At 42.9% G+C, this 21270-nt stretch overlaps 1 protein-coding gene across 2 annotated transcripts in view; it reads right to left on the bottom strand.

Moving 5' to 3' along the window:
- Positions 1–21270, bottom strand: part of TGFBR3 (transforming growth factor beta receptor 3) — a 199313-nt gene that overhangs the window by 113119 nt on the left and 64924 nt on the right. For both annotated transcript variants that reach the window (XM_052636917.1, XM_052636918.1), the window contains exon 3: positions 6757–6941. In XM_052636917.1, the coding sequence (XP_052492877.1) occupies positions 6757–6941 (185 nt within the window). The remainder of the gene's footprint in view (positions 1–6756; positions 6942–21270) is intronic.

Here is a 21270-nt window from a genome sequence, read left to right as displayed (position 1 = left end):
ACTTTCAGCGGGAGATCTGCTGGCTCATGGAACAGGTTTAAGTGTGACAGGATGGCCGGTTTCATAGCCAGAGCTAGGTCAGGGCTAAAGATGAAAGGGAAGTGGACTGTGGGGAAAGCCTGGACAGTAGAATCCAACAGAGTGGGGCTGCATATCCAGGGTCTGCTGTGTAACCTCCCTTCGGGCCGACAGTGAGAACAGGCAGAGACAACACGGGTGCCGGCCAGGTGGCTGGCCCACAGCAGTCACTTCACCATCACCACGATCATCGCTGTTACTGTTATCTGGGGCCTCAGGGAGCTAAGGGTAATGAATTAGAAGGGCTTCCCAGGTGGCACATTGGTAAAGAAATCACCTGCCAGTGCAGGAGATGCAAGAGACTCGGGTTCAATCCCTGGGTCGGGAAGAATCCCCCAGAGAAAGAAATGGCAATCCACTCCAGTATTCTTGCCTGGAAAATGCCACAGACAGAGAAGGCTGGCGGGCTACAGTCCACAGGGTCACAAAGAATCGAGCACGACTAAGCATAGACACACACAAGGGAGCTGTGAAGAGGCAAGCAGAACAGTTCGCATTTTAGATGGGTTCACTTCCTTCTCTTTCTCCCAACCGTGGTCTTCTCCTGCCCTCAAAAAAAACAGGAAAGGAACAACTATATGCCACAGTCCTTAGAGAAGGTGCAAAATAAAAATGACTTGGAGCCACATGTGTGATTAACTATACATCCCATTTGGCCCTGCCTGCCTAGAAGCCTGGAGCCAAATTTCAAACTCGATCATGCCAATCACATTAACCCTCATGGCTATCGAACTATATCTTTCTAACAAAATACACTTCTTTGTCCTCATTTTGTATTTCTGCTTACACTGTTGGTATGTCTGTTGTAAGCCCATCTCAAATCCCTTTTGGAATGAAACAGAGAATAATCCATAAAAGAATGGAGGGTTCTGAGCTTTCCGACAGGTGTGTGTGCTTAGTTGCTCAATCTGACTCAGTGTCTGACTCTTTGCAACCCCATGGACTGTAGCCCGCCAGGCTCCTCTGTCCATGTGATTCTTCAGGCAAAAATAGTGGAGTGGGTTGCCATGCCCTCTTCCAGGGGAACTTTCCAACCCAAGGATCAAACCCAGTCTACTCCATTGCAGGTAGATTCTTTACTGTCTGAGCCACCAGGGAAGCCCTCTGACGGGTGAGGATAAATTTATTAAACTTGGCCCCTTTCCCATGACAATGGATCCTCCCAGATCCTCACTCCACCCTACAGCCATCTCACTGGCATGGCACGCCCATTAACAGTTGCTTTTTTGATGTCAAAACACATACATAAATTTAAACACCCATAATTACTCCCAGAATCTGTTATATACATATATACTGCTAACTAAGAGCTTTTCATAATAAGCAAGCAGTTAGACAAGTGGGAAATAGAAAAGAAGCACTGCCACACACAAAAAAACAGGTCACAGTAAAAATTAGATGATGGGGAGCAAAATTGTTGCCATTCCAGCAACTAATGAAAGTATATCACTGTCAACAAGCAGCCTCTTAGTAGTGCCACAAACCTTCTTGCGAATCAGGAAACACCCAGAGGGACCAAACTCAGGGGCAGGCACATGGGGTCATCCGGAAAGAGTGGGCGGGCGGGGGGGTGGGGGGCGGTGGGCGTGCAGGGGGCAGATTTTACTTTGAACTTAAAGGGCACAGGGAGGATGAAACCTTGATTTGTTGTTGTTTAGTTACTAAGTCATGTCCAACTCTTTTGCAACCCTGTGGACAGCAGCTTACCACGCTCCTCTGTCCATGGGATTTCCCAGGCAAGAATACTAGAGGGGGTTGCCATCTCCTCCTCCAGCAAATCTTCCTGACCCAGGGATCCAAACCATGTCTCCTACACTGGCAGGCGGATTCTTCACCACTGAGCCACCAAGGAAGCCCAAAACTTATGATACATCCCACTTATTCTAAAAGACAAAACTGATCTCTCAGGCCTGTTTACCTTCTGCCTGCCTCTGTCACCAAAGAGTCTTTTTCCAATTTACTGTTCACTTCCAGGACTGCTATTTCCAAAGTAGATGATTACAAATGAGAGGTGTGGTCTCAGATGGAAAATACAACTACAGGTCTGTGTTGTCCTGATGAGAATCCAGCAGGGAAGTCAATAGCAAAACCATGCTTCGCCACAGACAGCTTTGTATTAATCATTGTAGCAAGCATGCTTCTGATAGAAATTCTCTGCTGGCCTATAAAATTGTTTCCCTAACTTTAGTATTTAACTTATATGCACAGTACATCATGAGAAACGCTAGACTGGAAGAAACACAAGCTGGAATTAAGATTGCCGGGAGAAATATCAATAACCTCAGATATGCAGATAACACCACCCTTATGGCAGAAAGTGAAGAGGAGTTAAAAAGCCTCTTGATGAAAGTGAAAAAGTTGGCTTAAAGCTCAATATTCAGAAAACGAAGATCATGGCATCCGGTCCCATCACTTCATGGGAAATAGATGGGGAAACAGTGGAAACAGTGTCAGACTTTATTTTGGGGGGCTCCAAAATCACTGCAGATGGTGATTGCAGCCATGAAATTAAAAGACGCTTACTCCTTGGAAGAAAAGTTATGACCAACCCAGATAGTATTTTCTAAAGCAGAGACGTTACTTTGCTGACTAAGGTCCATCTAGTCAAGGCTATGGTTTTTCCTGTGGTCATGTATGGATCTGAGAGTTGGACTGTGAAGAAGGCAGAGAGCCGAAGAGTTGATGCTTTTGAACTGTGGTGTTGGAGAAGACTCTTGAGGGTCCCTTGGACTGCAAGGAGATCCAACCAGTCCATTCTGAAGGAGATCAGCCCTGGGATTTCTTTGGAAGGAATGATGCTAAAGCTGAAACTCCAGTACTTTGGCCACCTCATGTGAAGAGTTGACTCATTGGAAAAGACTCTGATGCTGGGAGGGATTGGGGGCAGGAGGAGAAGGGGACGACAGAGGATGAGATGGCTGGGTGGCATCACTGACTCGATGGACGTGAATCTGAGTGAACTCCAGGAGTTGGTGATGGACAGGGAGGCCTGGTGTGCTGCGATTCATGGGGTCACAAAGAGTTGGACATGACTGAGCGACTGAACTGAACTGAACTGAACTGAACTGAACTTTAGTATAACTGTTTCCCCAAATCTTGTCAACCTGCTGGGGTTATTACTTTCAGGTGTAGGCTGTTATATCCTCCACAGAGGAAAAGCAGAAGCCTCTCAGTTGAGAAAACTTAAGGTGCCTGGGAGATAGGAATTTAGTAAAATGTTAGAGAAGGGATGATTTATAATAGATCTTAATGCTTATCCTCCACCAATAACAAGCCAGGAGGAGGGGGTGGGGATGGGGTTGATTTAGTAATTCCCTTGCATTAAGGAGGACAGCATGAAAAACAACTATGTTGGTCATAGGAGTCAAAGTAACAATGGCTTGGAGCCAGTAGGACATTCTTTTTCTAATTTACAAGCAACAACATTTATCATTTCATCTTGAAAAATATTTGCCCTTAATATTTGGTAGAAACATGCACAAAGGCTGTCTCTGATCCTCCCTCCCATTATTACCACCAGAATCAACTGGCTGTTATTTTTAGCACAGACCAATATAAAATAGCATATGTATAAAAATCAAGTTATCTTTAAAAACATCAGAAAGAGTTGGAAGGGCTTAGGTTGGAGGAGGAAGCAATCTTGGTGTTAAAAAAAACTAGATACAGTTAAGATAACTTTTATTTAAGGTAGTTAGAATACTGACAGGCTAAATCATTATTTTTTTAAGAGCTTTACTGAAATAAACCCACATGCCATAAAATTCATCCATTTAAAGTACAACTCCATGGCTTTTAGTATGTTCACATTTATTGACATTTATCATGAGTCTGAGTGAACTCCGGGAGTTGGTGATGGACAGGGAGGCCTGGCGTGCTGCGATTCATGGGGTCGCAAAGCGTCGGACACGACTGAGCGACTGAACTGAACTGATCAATGGTATTTAGTAATATTCATATACAATTGTGGAACCATCTGCTGCTGCTAAGTCGCTTCAGTCATGTCCAACTCTGTGCGACCCATAGACGGCAGCCCACCAGACTTCCCCGTCCCTGGGATTCTCCACGCAAGAACACTGGAGTGGGTTGCCATTGCCTTCTCCAACGCATAAAACTACAATTCAATTTCAGAACATTTTGTCCCCCTCAAAGAAACTCTGTACTCATACTCAGTCAGTACCCGATTTCTCTCTTTTGCCCTTCAGCCCTAAACAACCACCAATTTACTTTCTATCTCTATAAATTTGTCTACCATGGACATTTCATATGTATGGAATCAGACAGTATATGTCTTTTGTGTCTTTCACTTAGCATAATGTTTTTAAGGTTCATCCACGTTGTGGCATGTATCAGTATTTCATTTGTTTTTATTGCTGAATAACATTCCATCATATGGATATATATATATATCACATTTCATTTATCCATTCATCCATTGACAGGCATTCAGGTTGTTAACACTTTTGACTGGTATTCAGGCATGCAGATTGTTCCCATTTTTTGGCTATTATGAATAATGTTGCTATGACATTCGTGGACAACTTTTCATGTGGATGTATGTTTTCTTTTCTCTAGTATATACTCTTAGGAATGGAATTGCTGGGTCATATAGTCTAAATGATCTTCCAAAGCGATTGGCATGGCTGCAGTAATGAATTTCCAGAGTCACACATGAAGAAGGTAAGAGATACTTATTTTTCCTCCTCCATCTTACCGTCCATAAACAAACTTCTCCTTCATTGTCCCTTTGTCAGGGCCTCACTGCTCTGGATTATCCTTGATACTCACTCTGCAGACATAAAATACTCCAGGTCTACGCTATGAAAGCAGTTCAGAGCCAGAGAGAATTTCCAAAGATCACATGTCCCAACATTTTGTCTTCTAACAAGATAGAATACAACCATCTAATTCCTTAAAGTCCCCCAAAGAAGGGAAGAATGCAATTTCCCTCAGTTGCCTAGTCTCAGTAATACCTTCAAATCACTAATCCCAAAGCATACATACAGTAAACATTTTTAACCAAGTTTTAGAGACTATCCCCACAGGCCCTCTTCCTTTACTTCCTCACTGAGCATATGATGTCCCTTGATGCCAGCTCATTTTACGTATCTTCAGGACAACTGTGTCTATTTTTATCTAACACAGTAAATACAAGTGTGGGAGAGCTCTGCTATCATTCCTTGAGGTATTTTTCTTTTGCTTCAATAGTCTTATGTGAATCTATTTTCAGAACGAACAACAGTACTGCACAATTTAACATGCAGAATTTCTGCTGTTGCTGCTTTTGTAATAGCTCGGACTTGTTTTTTCTTTCTTGGTTCTTCTGAGACAGCATATATAACATGAGTAATTATCACTGCTAAAAAACTGCTGGAGTCAGCAGTGCCTCATATGAGCTGTACTTCCTCCTCCCCTTCTTCCCCTCCCACCACAAATTCTCCCCCATAAGTTAAAAATTAAAGACGCATTACTGGGATAAAGAAATCTGACCTGAAATATGTGCCGCAGCAACAATGGCAAGCAACCAAGAGTATTAACAATAATTTCCAATGTAGCTGGGAAGGTTAGATGATTTGTCTTTGAAATGAGCCAACTCCACACACTTTCGCAAGATTAAAATCAGTTTGCTTTCCCTTCTGGACACCTCGCCTCCCCTAGTCCTACTCTCCCCACCCTTCCCAGAATGAAGAGTGGTTGAGGCACATAAACAAATGGTTCTGGAAATTAACTTTCTTGATCAGAAACAAGCTCAAAGATAAATTCTGCTCTGCATGGGTTTTTCTACACTTCACTGGGATCGGGCTTTATTGTGGTTTCTCTCTTCCCAGAGAAATAATACCCTAATGATAACATTTCTGACACAGAAGCTTAAAAACAAAAAGAATGACAACTGCATGTTATCTTCAAAGAAGTAGCATGACCATTATCCACAATGTGGGTCATTTCAGAGCCATAAGACAGAGGAGGCTATTTCGCTCTTACGATAATGACCTTGGGCAAGTAAGTTATCATTGCACCTGTCTATAACCTATAAATTGAGGGCAGTAATAGGACTTCTTGGAATAAGTGTTTGAGTGGTTCAAACAGTGCTGAGGACAGAGGAAATACTGAGTCACTATGAGCTTGGGTCATCACCACCACCACCAAGACCATCTTCATCTTCGAGAAGATACCTGGCTAGCATAAGGAGCTACCCCCCACCCAGGGCTTTCATGTGAATATTAATACAATGGAATTAATATAATTCCATTTCCCTTGACACATCCTGCAGGAGAAGTAGGCTCACAAGACAAAGCAAAGAAAGAAGAAAGACAGCACAGGAGATGAGAGACATTCTACAATAACAGAAAAGTGGCAACATTGTGTTTTCACAACCATGTTTTAGAAGTAAAATTCTCAAAAACATTCTTTCCAATATGGCGGTGGCGGATGGGCAGGAAAGATGAAAAGCTGAGAAAGCTCTCTAGAGAGAAGTCCTAGAGTTGCCCAGTGCAGAGAGCAATCCTTCTGGATTAATTGAAATCCTTCTCTCTCTCTCATGTACTTTGTGTCCTCCTCCCCACTTATGTTCATACACAAGCATCCTCATTAAACCTAGAATGGACGAAGGAACTCCACATCCAAAGAAGTGTCTTTATAAATTCCAAGGGGCAGTGGGTAGAAAGCTGGCACCACACCTACCTCTCTCTGCGGCTGGCCAGGCCCCTGGTCAGCAGCGCGGAGGTTCAGGACATGAACCTCCTGAGGCAGCCCCACTGTGCCCCTACTGGCACATCCCGACAAGGCGGTGAAGCTCTCCATCAAGGCCTGGACCGGATGGGAGGCATTGACGGGCGACAGTTCACACCAGGCACCAGGCTCTGGACCTGCAGAGGGAATCACAAACACGAGCCCTTCAGAGACAGCAGTTAACTGTGGTACGATTAAATTAACTGTTATGGATGTATAAGCCACAGCCAACCCACCAGAGGTGCCTATCCAGGTAAGCTGTTTCTAGAAGTGAAAGGTGAAACTGTTAGTTGCTGCTGCTGCTGAGTAGCTTCAGTCGTGTCCAACTCTGTGCGACCCCATAGACGGCAGCTCAACAGGCTCCCCCACCCCTGGGATTCTCCAGACATGAACACTGAGTGGGTTGCCATTTCCTTCTCCAATGCATGAAAGTGAAAAGTGAAAGCGAAGTCGCTCAGTCGTGTCTGACTCTTAGTGACCCCATGGACTGCAGCCTACCAGGCTCCTCTGTCCGTGGATTTTCCAGGCAAGAGTACTGGAGTGGGGTGCCATTGCCTTCTTTGCTGTTAGTCGCTAGTCACGTCCAACTCTTTTGCAACACCATGAACTGTAGCCCTCCAGGCTCCTCTGTCCATGGGATCTCCAGACAAGAATACTGGAGTTGCCATTTCCTTCTCCAGGGGGTCTTCCTGACCCAGGGATAGAACCTGGTTCTCCTGCATTGTAGGCAGATTCTTTACCATCTGAGTCACCTGGGAAGCCCAAGTTGCTTCTAGAACTAAATGGCAAAAAAAAAAAAAAAAAAAAAACTAGTCTACTCTTCTAAAACCCCAACATTAAACTCCTTCTGGATGATTTTGATGTGTATTTGATTAAATTCCCTTTTAGACACACAAGTCACAAATGTTTTCTTCTGGATGGAGGAAACCTCCCATCTGACATCTGTGTTCAATCCTTCCTTCCCCTCTTAGAAGAAAACCAGAGATAAATAAATTGTGTACAGTCCAATATTTAATAGGTGTTTAACAGGTATTTAATAGTGCTTCCTCTTCTTAAAGAAAGCAAAACAAACTTAAGAACATACAAAACCAAGAAGGAATGAGCAGAGGCAGTTGAGGCCAGAGTTATACAGCAAAGTTTGGAAGAGGTCAGAAAGACTCTCCCAAGAGAAGTGGGATACGAGCAGAGCCTCTGAAAGAAAAAGTAAAGGTCTGATCATATGTGACTCCTGCTTCCTCATTCTCCCTTCCTCTAATCAATCAGAACTTAAATCTGAAATCCATCCACTCCTTCCTACCTCTACTTCCTGTAGCCTTCACTGTCTCTGTCCCTAGACAATTGTGGATATTCCTAGAAGGAGCCTCTGGTCTCAAGCTCTCCAAGCTACCTTCCACACAAGCATGGTTCACCTAACCCAGCGTGGTCCTCATTGCATCGCACTGTGTGTGCATTCAATTGTGTTCAATTCTCTGCGACCACATGGACTGTAGCCCACTAGGCTCCTCTGTCCATGGAATTTTCCAGGCAAGAGTACTGAAATGAGTTGCCATTTCCTTCTCCAGGAGATCTTCCTGATCCAGTGACTGAACTTGCATCTCTTATGTCTCCTGCATTGGCAGGCAGTCCTCAACCAAATAAATGGTCATTCCCAATGCAAAGACCTGCCCCTCTCATCCCTGTAGGCATGTCCAATCCCTTAGAGAATTGCTGGCCTATGAATAAAGCCTGTGCTCCTTAAACTGGCATGCAAGGCCTTTCTGGATCTAGCCCCTTCCTATTTCTCCAGCCTTACCCCTCCCCCATCCAAGAACCCCAAATGGCTTAAAGGTCTCCAAACATGATGTTTCTCAACTCCAAGTCTTCATTCAAGCTTGTTTCCTTTTCCCAAATTCCTCTTCCATGCTATCTCCACCCCTATAAGAAACATCCCAAACTGAGGAAGATCCTCAGACACTTCCTCTGTCCTCCCATAATTTTTCTGCCCACTTCTGCTGTTTCTTTTCTATGCTGTAACCACCAGTGTATAAGTCTTGTCTTTGCCAGTCCATTGGGACCTCCCTGACAGCTGTGGATTATCATCCTTCTATCCTCAGCACCCATCACAGTGCCTCACATGTATAAGATGCAAAAAAATATTTCTTAGATGAATCATTAAGCTTAAAGAAGAAAAGCTGTCCCCTCCCTGATCAGTGATTAGGGCACCTTTCTGTATGGAGCTAACATGGGGAAGAGACTGCTACACTGATGGGACATGCAGTAACTGAATCGCTAGGGAGGGACGTCCAGAAATAAGGAGGAGTCAGTGACACTTAAACCTCACATACCTCCGTAAGATTGGTGCTGTCCCCAATGAGTTGAGGAGACTGGGACTTGAACAGGTAGCATTCTAAATCACCACCTTCCAAATGGAACCAGATGAAAGACCTGCATGCGCTTCATGAGGTCTTCCTGACTCCATACAGTAAAAATACTCTCCAGGATGACAGCCCCAGTCTAAAATGCAAAACCAGGCAATCCTTCATCCCTCCCGCTATACTATAAGCAGACACCCTGCCTGGTGTGCCAAGTCTATTTCAGAACTCACAGAAATTATCTAGGCTGATAACAGTTATCTGGTCTGAAGTGAAGTGTGTACCTTCTCAAATAATCATGGCCACCCTCTGTATTGCTCTCCTGAGCCCAGCTGTTTTCTGAGAAAGAGAGGTGGTGAAGGAAGACGTCATAGCAGCACAGTCAGGAGGTACTGGACGTGCGACTCCCTGAAGTCCCTGAGCAAGGCAAAGGGTATGAGCGGGTGCCTGCACCCCTCCTCCAGCCATTACCAGCCCTGAGATGTCAGGTGCCTTTCACACCCCAGAGCTCCAGAAAGTCTCCTACTGCTACTTAACCCTGGGGACTGGCAGCAGCTATTGCTACCCATACTTGCTACCCTTCTGAACTGATTTCACGGCCTCCTGCCATGGACGTGCCATTATCACAAATGAAGTACAAATGAAAATACTTCTCGGTTCCATTTTTGTATGTATGTGCAAAGCTCTGACTGAGCTGCAATTCCACCCAGAACACATCCGCAAAAGGCTTGCAGTCTGCTTGATTCGCCCTTCTCCTTACCCACCCTCCTCCTTACACACCACCATCACCCATTAAGATCTTCCTTCAGTCACCACACTGCTCATCTCTACAAAAAACTCACTGGCAACAAATGAAAAGATAAGGTCTTACCCAGAGAGGAAAGGAATCAGAAGAGGAAAACCCCCAGCACCAGGCTTCCCCAGTGGCTCAACTGGTAAAGAATCTGCCTGAAATGCGGAGACCCAGGTTTGAACCCTGGGTTGGGAAGATCCCTTGGAGAAGGGAATAGTTACCCACTCCAGTATTCTTGCCTGGAGAATCCCATAGACAGAGGAGCCTAGCGGGCTACAGTTCATGGGGTCAGCAAAGAGTCAGACATGACTGAACGACTAACTTACTATACTGAAGACGAGTACACTTCACCTTAAGAGTGTCTGTTCCGTGTCCTAACAGAGTCCAAAACAAGGCACACCCCCACTATATAGGCTGCAGCTCCAGTCATGAGTTATCCAAGTTAGTCCAATGTCAAAGAAGAGAGAAAGCAATGCACAGGGCACACTCTGATCAACTGACGGGATAGCTGCACTTTACAGAGACCCACTGGGGTCAACATTTAAATACACTCAGTATACAGTATCCCTGACCATCAGACATACTAAAGTTGTGTTGGTTACTGAAGTGCTTTAAAGAATTTTTTTCCTCCAAGTTTAAAAAGGAAAAATAGCTACAACATATGATTAATATATTTTTCATTGGAAAAGACTCTAATGCTGGGAAAGATTGAGTGCAAGAGAAGGGGATGACAGAGGATGAGATGGTTGGATGGTATCACCAACTCAATGGACACGAGTTTGAGCAAACTCCAGGAGACTGAAGGACAGGGAAGCCTGGCGTGCTGCGGTCCATGGGATTGCAAAGGGTTGGCATGACTTAGCAACTGAACAACAATGATTAATATGGATATATTAATCCATATATATGGATATATTAATCCAAAATATGGATATATTCATCCTTCCTCCCTTAAGGAAGGAAGAGAGGGATGGAGGGAGACAGAGATTGTGAAAGAGAAAGATAAAAGTAAAGAAAAATCAGAAACTATCTATCCCATCCTCCAAGGGTATGTAAGAAATGGTGTCTTCAACAGTTCAACACACAATGTCAATCTGGTCTAGTTAGTAAGTAAGTAATAAGTAAATAAATAAGTAGCTCCCAGTAATTGCTCACTATAGGCTGGACAGTGCTAGGTGCTGTGTATCATTCCAATACCACCATAAGCAAGTGGTATTATCACCATTTTAAAGAAAAGGAATGTTTAAGTAACTCTTCTAAGCCTGCCCCAGTCACTCAAGGCCTCAAATTCACACATGCCTCCCAAGTTAGTATCTCTGTAAAGTGAAAGTTTTCATTAAAACACTTTGGGCCCACATGGGCTCACTGGTGAATTCTACCAAACATTTAAGAAATTACACCAATTCTCTATAATCTCTTTCAGAAGACAGCAGCAGAGGGAATACTTCCTAACTTATTACCCTAATACCAAAGCCAGACAAAGACCTTGCAAGAAAAGAAAACTACAGACCTGTATCGCTCGTGAACACAGGTGCAAAAATTCTCAACAAAATACTAGCGAATCAAATCCAGCAATGGATACAAGGGATTATACATCACAATCAAGTGGGATTTATCCCAGGTATGCAACATTTGAAAATCAATTAATATATCCATCTCACCAACTAGCTAAAAAAGAAAAATGAGAAAAATCACATGATCATGTCAATAAAAGCAGAAAAAGCATTTTACAAAATCTAACAGTCACTCATGATAAGGACTCTCAGCAAAGTAGGAAGAGATGGGAACTTCCTTAACTGGATAAAGAACCTGTACCAGAAGATCTCACAGTTAGCATTGTACTTAATGAGAACCTAAAAGCTCTCTCACTAAGATCAACAAGACAAGAACATCCCCTCTCACCACTCGTTTTCAACGTTATACTGGAAATGCTAGCTAATGCTAATGTATGGCCATGTGATGAAATTCTGGCTAGGTATAGCCTGAGGTGATAGGTACAATTTCTCAGAAGTTTCTTAAAAAAGGAAGGAGCTGTGTTCTTCTGCCCCCTCCTCCTTCCTGCTAGCTGGAATACAGACTGTGACGGACAGAGCTAAAACAGCCATCCTGGGCCATAAGACGGTAGCAACACGGTGAGTCTAACAAAGCATTAAGACAGATGTTGCCTGGGTCACTGATGAACATGGTGCTGTTGCTTCAGCTCTGGACTGCTTTTTTTAAAATATGAAATACATGTAGCTTTTCTCTTATTCAAACCAACACTGAGTTTTCTGCCATTTATAGCTTGACCTACCTTAATTAATATACTGGCTTTATTTTACTTCATCAAAAATACCAACCTTCTTCCCACCAGAGCCTGCATGTACAAAGTTTCTTTCAGCAACACTTTCCCCACCATTCCTATCACTTACCCGTGCCTTGGTGTGATGAACCCCTATTCATTCTTCAGATCTCTCAAGGAAGATTCTCTTAGCTCTTTTACATTAGATATACATTCTTTGGTACTCTCTTGGTACTATTTCTCTTCACTGCATTTCATGTGGTTCAGTTCAGTTCAGTTCAGTTTCTCAGTCATGTTCGACTCTTTGCGAACTGCAGCACCCCAGGCTTCCCTGTCCATCATCAAATCCCAGAGCTTGCTCAAATTCACGTCCATCGAGTCAGTGATGCCATCCGACCATCTCATTCTCTGTCGCCCCCTTCTCCTCCCACCCTCAATCTTTCCCAGCATCAGGGTCTTTTCAAATGAATCAGTTCTTCACATCAGGTGGCCAAAGGAGTTTCAGCTTCAGCCTCAGTCCTTCCAATGAATATTCAGGACTGACTTCCTTTAGGATGGACTGGTTGGATCTCCTTGCTGTCCAAGCGACTCTCAAGTCTTTTCCAACACCACAGTTCAAAAGCATCAATTCTTTGGCGCTCAGCTTTCTTTATAGTCCAACTCTCACATCCATACATGACTACTGGAAAAAACAAAGCTTTGACTAGATGGACCTTTGTCAGCAAAGTAATGTCTCTGCTTTTTAACATGCTGTCTAGGTTAGTCATAGCGTTTCTTCCAAGAAGCAAGCAACATTTTTTCGTGCAATTATCTGTTCAACATCTGCATACATTCTAGGACTACAGATACCACTAAAATGTGGAATCCAATCATTCTGTTTCCGCTGTATCCCTTATACCAGCACAATGTCTATCACATAGTATGCATTCAAATATTAATGAGGAAGGGGGCAGGAGAGGAAAAGGAAAAGAACAATGAGGTGATCCATGCACAAAGGACCACATCGAATAAGAGACTCAATCTTAGAATCTTTCTTTGACTCTTTACCTAGTGGCCACAGCTTCAGTCTTTTTTCTTTTTTTTTTAATTTTTGTTTTGTATTGGGGTATAGCTGATTAACAATGTTATGATAGTTTCAGGTAAACAGTGAAGGGACTCAGTCACACATATACATGTATCCATTCTCCCCCAACTCCCTTCCCATCCAGGCTGCCACATAACATTGAGCAGAGTTCCACATGCTGCCCAGGAGGTCCTTGTTGGTTATCCATTTTAAATACAGCAGTGCAGATGGACATGTCCATCCCAAACCCCCTAACCATCTCTTCCCCCGCAAAGCTTCAATCTTATGCTAAAGGGGAAAAAAAAAAATCGAGCAGGACATTTTTGGTTGCTAAGAATCAAGTCCCCATCAGGGCTTCCCCACCCTCAAATGTCACAGAAGGCAGGAAACGCAAACCTGTTTTTGTTCTCTCTTCCCCAACACGCTCTGGCAAGACACTTCTCTCCAAGGAGGCATAACAATCCCCCCTTCCCATCAGCAAGGCACACCCCTAGCCTCATCCTGCCACCTCCTGCGTCAGCCTCCGGGCCTTCCTGCCCCTCTCCTGCAGCCACAGCCTGCCTCTAGCAACTGGTTTTCCATCCTTCCCCACCAGGCTGCCCACATGGTGGCAGACTCATCTCCAGTTAAAAGAGTTTCCACCTGGGAAGCACTAATCCCCTCCCCAGACTCTACCACGCGAGCCTGGAGTAGGAAGGGGGCCACAATTCTCACATGACCACCACGGCGCCCAAGCACAGCACCTCACAGTCACAAAGGCTCAGGAACCAGGGAAACATGCTCCGAAACCCTGTCTGACTCACATGCTCACTTTTGTGGTGACCCGTGAGCTCTGCTACTGTCGGCTCGCCTCAGAGGGCTGGCAGTTTCTCTTGCGGCCACTGCTGGAAACCCACAGCCCTTCCCTCCCTGAGCCATCTCTTCCCCAAAGCCCAAGTGAGCAAGTGAGCACAAGCCCTAGTGGGGCTGCTGAGCGGCTCACCAAAAGCTACCTTACTGCAGTGAGAACCAACAGGGCACAGATCACAGCGGAGAGAAGTGCTGTTCATAAACAACAATCCTGTTAACCTTGCACTGTACTTTAGAGTTAAAAGACATTCTATAGAGATTCTATGAAGTGGGTAGAACAGATATCATTCCCACTGTACATATATTGCTGTAAGCCACAGAGCTGGGTGCAGATTTCGGTGAACTGCGTGCAGATTTCGGTGAACTGCTTCCTGACAGTAACACACCCCCAGAGATGCTTCTGCCTGTTGCCTCCCAATCTGGGTATTTCTGTTTCTTCCGGACATCTAGTACATGGCCCGTCCAGAAGTCTTTGGGGATAATTCCCAAAAGAATCTAATTAAGCCAGACTCTCTTTTTCCTGCTCAGTACCCTCCTGGGCAACCAGGACAGACACACAGCCCCTATTCGCCCACAAAATGCTACTTGTACTGAGTAAAAACATTTACCGACCTGAAGGCAACACAGATTCAAGTAAACCCTGTGGTAAGAAACTCCCCAAATGGCCCAGACCAAGCAGCCTCCTTCAGCAGGCAGGGCCCTCTGTGCAGCAGCTGGACCACCTGGAGCAGTGCTGTGAAGCATATGGTGAGACCCCTCAGCCTCCAGCTCGTGCGATAAGCCAGGGTTTAATTCTTCATGTGTAGAGTTATTATGCACCTTCTCTGAGCTGCATGCTGTATACATATAGTTTCTAATCCTCATAGCACAACTGGAAAGATTCTGCTAAAACCCCCACTTAAAACCCCAGTAGGAACTGGGACTCAGAGAGGTTAAGCGACTTGCCAAAGGTCACACACCACCAGTAAGCAGCAGGGTAGGATTCAAACCCAGTACTCTCTGACTCCAGATCCAAGTTCTTCCCATGACAAACCACTGCCTGCATCTTCCAGTCCTGCACCTCTGGACGTGATGAACAGGCCAACGCCATGGCCAAACATAAACATAATTCATGTCTGATAAAATAAAATACAATAAAAGAATTGCTTGGATCACACGTGCAACCTTTCGGTTGACTTAAAAGGCCATATATTTAATGAGAAAGCACAAGCTCATTTCTCATTTTACCAAATGTCTTCCTCTTTCTCACTAATGCCTGCTTATCTGCACACATGGGAAATGTTCCTAGGTCTGGCTATAACATGAATGTCTAAATTCCCAGTTCCACTTAAAGAAAAAAATGCAAACGGACTCACCCTTTCATTATATCCTTAGCTACAACACAGCATTCCAATCTCAGTTACAGAACCCCCACATCCCCACTGGCTGCAAGCCAGCCCTCAGATTTGACAAAACGCAGACGAAGCATTTGGGAACAGACCCATTTGCTGCACACACTTTAAATTTAATCTGTCCCCAAAGAAATTAATATCACACCTCATGCCAACACAGAGTAAAATATTGGGGGTTGGGGAGGGGGAGAGTGATTATTTGGGGGAAGGAACAGTAAGTAATTTTCACATTTAATAAATGTGATCCTTAAGCATTCTAAATACCAATACATACCAAGTTGACACAAACATCTGGTACCTATTCCACATAATTTCCAACACACTGATTCCCCATATCACCCAGAGTACTAATGAGGAGCGTGTGTTCAGCTGTAATAAGAGTGGTAAAGATGCAGAGGGAATCAGTGGGTAACATTATAGCCTGGGACCAAGACACTGCTGTGGGGAGATTTTATTCCAACAACACCATTGGCTAATAAGGGTTTCTGTTATGGTCCCACAGGGAATTCCACAATGCTGTCAGCTGCGAAGAGGGACAAACTCCCACAGACTGTGGGACTGGGCACTGCAGGATCTATTCTGCCCCTGAGCTAAAACTCCGTTCTACCCCCACAGGATGCAAGAATCTGTAAGAAAGGGCACCCAAGGTGATTTTGGTCAAAGGCACAGTCTGGCTTGAATGGAACTTTATGAGTGGGTACGTGACAAGCATCAGGATATGATGCAAAAACAAAGCTCCAAGAAAAAACACCTGGAAGGCTCCAAGCTCATGCAGTGTACACAACATATGTTCGTGTTTATACCTTCTCAAATTACAACTCAGTGGACCAACAGCCCCTTGGGGATGGAGCTGTGGAATGCACCACCATTAAAATTCAAAGAGGGACCTTTCTACCACAGCCCCCACCTGGGTTTTTTCAACAGTAAAACTTGGCTTACAGCTGAAGCCTATCCTTGATGGAAAAAAGATAGGCAGAAGAGCATATAATTTTCTAAATCCTGTACTATGGATTTCTCAGGAAAAAACAGCCAGTTGTTTTCTTTTTTTTAAGAGAACAACTCCTCAGGCATATCTTATAGTTTCATTCATTCTCCAAGTGAATATCTAAATCCAAACCTTTCTCTTGACAAACCAACACTCTTCCAAGAAGTCAACCCGCCAACTTCTTGGGCCAGAAGCCAGTGCATAGTTAGTTGCACATTGTTGTGTTGAAATCATGGTGCATCCATGTTGAAGAACTTCCTGTGTTCAAGTTGTGTTTTTAAATATTCAAAAGGAAACAATGGGCAGAGCTTTTTTAAGAATCTAAATTCTCAAAGTGTTGGCAAGTGCCAAGCCATCTACTCTTCCATCTAGGCAAAACACCACTAGACAACCTAGAAGTATCAGTGGATTTACCCAGCTCTGGGGGGTTGTTTCATTGTGTGTGTGTGTGTGTGTGTGTGTGTGTGTAATAACCTGAAGAGAAAAGGTAGCAGAAGAAGCATGTCCCAGAAGTCACCCCTGGGCACTGCAGAGAGTCCTTGCGTTAGAGACCTGGTAGTCCAGGAGGAGCACTGGATCAGGACATCTGAGAGCTGCATTCTAAATCCAGGTCTGCCACTTATAGTTGTTTGACCTTGTCTTTAAGTTTCCCATAATCTCCCTTTCTTTTACATTATGACAGGTTCAATTCATAGATCAAATGAGACCCTATACACGCAGATACTTTACAAATTTCAATTATTGTTAGAAACATAAAGTCCTCTAGGGAGAGGAGAAATAAATGAATGAAAACATTTTCTCCAAGTGAAAAAAAAAATCTTTTATGAACTTTTAGAATGATATTAATAAAATATCCAAGATAAGATATTCTTACACTACTCCCTAGCCATTACTCCCCCAAAATTATTTCTGAGAACTGCACTAAGAAGATTTAAAATAAAACTATAGTCAGTATTAGAGTAAAAATTCCAGTTCTCTGAGCACAATCTGGAAGTACAACTCCCAAAGGTGAGAACAGGTCATGTTTCTGCCTTCAGGAATTGCCACAGTCCAGAATGAGAATAATCAGGCACCATCTTGGCCAACTTTCTTACTGTTTATTTTCCATCGATAAGACGGTACACTTGTTCCTGTTTTTCTGACAAGATCTAAAGGAACCTGGGAATGAAGGGAACATTGTCTACAGAATTCATTTATGAGGAGATTAGAATTTATGGAATGTTATTGCCTAAATGGTTCAGCACAGGGACCAAGACAAATTGAAGATTTGGGAGGATGGAAGAAAACAGAATCTGTTTCCTCCTACTGTGCTTTTGAGATACACAAAATAATTCTAAGTATACTTCTTTATTAAAAGGAAAATAATTGATCTGGAATCAAAATATTAAATTCAATTTAGGCATGCAACCAATAAAAATTATAATTTAATTCCTACTAATGCAATATTTTACAGTAAAGTGAAATTTGCAGGGCTGGAAAGCCACTCCTCATTAACCCTGAGGGATAACATCACCAAATGTGTCTCTCGGATTTTGACTTCCACTTAAGATAATTGCTAAACTAATTTTTTTTTTAATCTCTAGCAAATTGGTGTCTGATGAGAAAGGAAAAATGGGAGAAACAGAGGTAAAGACGTGCACACAAACACAGAATTATAACCTGCTGCAACAGAATTATAACATGCTTCTCAGGGACAGCTGAGCCCTTCGTTAGGGCTGGGGTACAGGGTCTGGGTTAGTGGCAAGACAAGAAGCTATAAGTGGGGGGATGGTGGGGATGGTCAGAAAGGATGGAAGGGGGAAACCACAACTGCTGAGGAGATGAATCACAGGCTGTAACCATCGGTCCTGATTATAAATAGAAGGCAAGAGATTAAAAAAGGAAAATCTACCAACTATTGGTTTGGCCATGAAAAAAATATTACTAATTACAGACACGTGTACAAACTGGGCCATGAACTAAAATACACTGACTTTAAGGATTTTATATATAGATGAGGCACTCAATAATTGGTAGTTAAAGGAATGCAGGAAATGCTTAACAGGAATGCCAAAATTACTAAGCATCAATGATACATCGAATCCAATTACAATACTAAATCATAGTCCTTCCTCTTCAAACAAGGTAGGTCACTGCTCAGGTGCTTCTGTTAAGAAACAGCTGATAGTTTGCAAAGAAATCTATAAAAACTAATGTGCTTTTTCTCCTTTCACAGTGAAGTTAAAAGGCTCAGGAGTATAGATGGAGCTGGAATTTCCAGGGTTCAGTCAAACAAAGCCATTGACAGGACTTCTCACTGTAGACGGAGGGACGACAGACCTTCGAAAGACAGGTGGATATTTGTGCTAAGCAGCCCTGGGCTGGAAGCACATTTTCACACCTTACTCAATTCAGAGACTCCATAAGCCTCTTATTACATTTTTTTCCTTATGGCTAGTAACAGCTTTTAGTTATAAACCTATTGTTTCATTTATCCTAGCTTGTGTCTGGGTGTCTTCTACTTAGCTGGAAACACCATGATGGCAGGGACCATGTTTCTTTTGCTTACCTTCTATCTACCCAAGTGCTCGGCACAGTGCTTAGCATGAGGCAAGTGTTCACAATCACTTTTTGGGTAATGAATTCTTCAGTCAAACAACCAGTTCTTAGGATTAACTCATCTTTATTATCATTTAACTATAATTATTATTACCAACTCTCCAACTATAGAATATGTCCTAAAAAGGTACTTTTTAACCTGTCTCAGCCTCCTTTTGCATTAGGAATCATAGAGCTAAAGGAACTGTGGTTCTATGTAGTTCAGTCACCTCACTGTCACCCACAGTTGTTGGTAAAAAGACCTTCGCCTCCAGTTCTTTCTGAATTTCAGACAAGTTTTTCCATGCTTCTGGTCCCAAACATGCAAAATTAAGATACCAAGATAGGTCTGACCCAGAATCCCCCAGTTTTAATAAGTTCTATTCCTAGAAAATTCCTGATCCAACCAAAATGCCATGCAAAATATTCCTTTATTATTCATATACTCAACCACTTCTAGAAAGGAAACTGAGAGGATTGTAATTAAAAAAAAAAAAAGGAACTATAACCAAAAAAAAAAAACAGGTCCAGGAAAATTAAACTGCCAATCAATTAAAAGTGGCTATTTAAAAAAAAAAAAAACCCTTATTGAAGAACTTCAGAAACAACTTTATTTGCACACTAAACCTAATTCTGAGCTTCCCACCAGTCGAGCTTAAAAAAAAAAGAGAAAATGTGACGTTTACAAGATCTCAAAAAAGGAAACAAATCAGTTCTTTGGATAAGAAAATATTCTTCCTAAGTCTGAATTTAAGAGGCTTATAAAGCAAAGATCAGTGATTGCAAGAGTTACTTTACAAACAGCATAGGTACATAATTTTTCTTATATAGAAAGCAGTGAAAGTCGCTCAGTCATGTCCAACTCTTTGCAACCCCATGGACTATACAGTCCATAGAATTCTCCAGGCCAGAATACTGGAGTGGGTATCTTTTCCCTTCTCCACAGGGGATCTTCCCAACCCAGGGGTCGAACCCAGGTCTCCTGCATTGCAGGTGGATTCTTTACCAGCTGAGCCACAATGGAAACCCTTTCTTATATAGCTTCATTACAAATAGAGGAAATATACTCTTTAGTGAATTTCATTCAGGAATCTGGGAATTCTTAATGCACACAAAAACTCCTTTTCTGGAATTGGAAATTTGCTCGGTTCTTTTACTTTTAAATCAATAATTCACATTAATGTAGATATGAAGCCAAAAAAACAAGTGGCATTGGTTTGCTAAAGGTATTTAGGGAATTTTGTAATCTCAGTTTTTAAGACTATGTGTTTCTGCGTTAGTTGCTCAGTCATGTTAGACTCTTTGCAGCCCCATGGACTGTAGCCCTCCTCTGTCAATGGGATACTCCAGGCAAGAATACTGGAGTGGGTTTCCATTTCCTTCTCCAGGGGATCTTCCTGATCCAGGGATTGAACCCAGATCTCCCACATTGGAGGGCAGATTCTTCACCATCTGAGCCACCAGGGAAGCCCCTGCCATGCCATGCAATAAATCAGAAGTTTTGGGTTTTCCTGTGATAAGCAACTTCTGAAAAGATAAAATCTAAACAGAGTTATCAATTTAATAAAAGACTAAAAGAGAGGGATTTGATTCAACCATAGTGCATTTAACCTAAAGATAAATATAAAATAATGTTCTGTTGTTTAATAAACTCTCCACACCCTCCCCCAATCTTAAAACTAGGATAAATGAGATACCTGTTCAGAAAAACATCTACTGAGCATGCTCATGACAAAACTTCACACACAGTAAAGTGCTGTAAAACACACAGCTGTATCTGACAAAGCAACCTTTCAAAACGGATGTGTCATATGACGTGTCAAAGCTCAGCTTTTTTTTTTCAGTTTGTCACATTCAATCAAAGCAATTTTTGTTTTCCTGAAATCTGTGTGTTATTTCGGGGAAAACTTTTCTTCAGTGTTTTTCCACTCTGGATCAACTTGCTCCCCTCTTCCTCTCAAGTGAACCTAAGGAAACTAGTCTACCAGAAGGAATTCACCTTTTCTCACGTGGAGACAAGTTCTAATACTTTCAATGGTCAACCTGAAAATAAAATCCTTTGCATGCCAGTTCCTAAGACAAAAACAGCTTTGTTTCAAAATCTGCATAGAAAAGTGTACCAAAACTACACTAATCCATTATATACAGTAGTAATTAACTCCTTCTCTCAGTATTT

Source organism: Budorcas taxicolor, chromosome 3 (assembly GCF_023091745.1).
Source record: "Budorcas taxicolor isolate Tak-1 chromosome 3, Takin1.1, whole genome shotgun sequence".
NCBI classification, from domain to species: domain Eukaryota; kingdom Metazoa; phylum Chordata; class Mammalia; order Artiodactyla; family Bovidae; genus Budorcas; species Budorcas taxicolor.
This window is presented reverse-complemented; position numbering and strand designations above follow the sequence as displayed.